The sequence below is a fragment of the Oxyura jamaicensis genome, chromosome 7 (assembly GCF_011077185.1).
Source record: "Oxyura jamaicensis isolate SHBP4307 breed ruddy duck chromosome 7, BPBGC_Ojam_1.0, whole genome shotgun sequence".
In the NCBI taxonomy this organism is placed as follows: Eukaryota; Metazoa; Chordata; class Aves; order Anseriformes; family Anatidae; genus Oxyura; species Oxyura jamaicensis.
In genome coordinates this window covers 30,226,096-30,227,737 of record NC_048899.1, presented here as the reverse complement: position 1 = coordinate 30,227,737, position 1,642 = coordinate 30,226,096, and the positions used below count along the sequence as shown (strand labels likewise).

Sequence of the window (1,642 nt, the reverse complement as noted above, 5' to 3'; positions counted from 1 at the left end):
TTAAATGATTTTTCTCAAACTTCAGTAACTCTGGGTCAGGCTCTGACCCAGTGAATGTTTAACAGAGGCACTCCGCACACCCAGTTTCAACCCTGGATGACTACGTGCCTTCTTTTTATAAAACCGCATGAAGGTGAAGGTTTTTTCCTTCTCTGTCTCCTCCCAGACCCCTTGGACCATAATTAAGACCTAGACAAGGTGCCCCATCGTAACTTTTAGCTTTGGTGCAAAACCTAAAGGACTGAAGCGACACCCCCCTACACCTCCCAGCCTCCCGTGCCACCAGCACAGCACTCCTTTGCAGCACTGGAAGAGACACACAGCAAGAAGCCATTGTCTAAAAACATAATTTAATGTGGTGTTCTGGTGATCGTGGTCAAGGACTGAACTCTTTTGCAGACAGGAACAGATTCGCCATTAGTGACATCGTCATTCACACGAGCATTGCGTTGCACAGAAAAGAAAAGTTTACACTTGACCCCATACAAACGAAGCAGCAGAGGAAAAACCAGTTATGGCCACTCCATGAATAATCAAAACCACTTCATGAATAATCAATCCGAAAATTCAGCATCGTAATTAATACTCATCGACCAAAAAGAAAACAACCGGTTCAAATTCCATGTGTGGCACAGGCTGAACTCTGAGCCCCCGTACACACCGCGGGGACCACTCGAGAGTTTCAAGCCGCCGAGCTCCTGGTGTGACACACAAAACACCGAGGCTGACAAAGGGATGGGGGGCTCAGAGCAGGGGATCGCTTTGTTTCACTTGCATTTCGTTTCCACAGGAAAAGAAAAAAAAAGAAAAAGAAAAAGAAAAAAAAAAAAAAAACATACGAAGTGGTAACGAAGCTAAAGTGACCTGCGGAGACAGCGGACACCAGCGGGAACCGCAGCACGACGGGGTACGGAGACACCAGCCAGCCCCACGCGCATCGCTGGCGGGGTCAGCAGGGTCGTGTCGCTCGCTCTGTTTTAATCGGGGTATAAAAGAAAGCCAGAGAAAGTGCTGTACTTATTGTTGTTGCCTCCGTGCGCTTTGCCTCCATCCAGCTTGACGTACACCTCGTCGCCGGAGTCCAGGTGCAGCACCACGCTGTTGCTGGCATAGTCGTAGTTCTGGTCAGCATCCTGGGCGATGGCACTGGCCCGCACCTGCCAACACAGCCACGGCCGCATCAGCCCCCTCGGGCCCCTGCAAGCCCCCACGCACCCCTCTCCCCTTCCCCAGGCCCTAAGGGGAACAGGGTTTCGCCGAGGCTCCGAGCAGAGCCGCTGCCATCGGTGTGCCGTCGGGGGCTCCATCCCTGCGTGGATGTCAGGGATGCGGCGGGGCCGGGGCACCGCGGGGCTATCGGGGGGTCTCGAGGGGGGACAGGGGGATCCCGGCACCCACCTGCCCGTTCTTGCAGAGGTCGGCCCACATGCTGGTGCCGTCACCGCCGCGCATGAGGATGTGGTAGGTGAAGAAATAGATGCCGCGCACCTGGCAGGTGAACTTGCCGCTGGCCGGCTCGTAGTGGTTGCCCAGGTTGGTGACCACGTCGTCGAACTTGAGCACCTCGTAGCCTTCGTGGGGGCTCTTGAGCCCCACGTAGAAGGCGATGCGGGGCCCGCTGAAGGCGGCGCTCAGCCCCCCC

The 1,642-nt window shown here is 55.2% G+C and overlaps 1 protein-coding gene across 1 annotated transcript; it reads right to left on the bottom strand.

Moving 5' to 3' along the window:
• Positions 1-333: 333 nt before the first annotated feature.
• Positions 334-1,638, bottom strand: C1QL2 (complement C1q like 2; the record flags this gene model as incomplete). The annotated part of the gene is made up of 2 exons (XM_035330950.1): positions 334-1,157; positions 1,399-1,638. Coding segments are annotated over 2 exons (420 nt in total), but the record flags the coding sequence as incomplete, so codon positions are not given.
• Between the last annotated feature and the right edge of the window lie 4 nt (positions 1,639-1,642).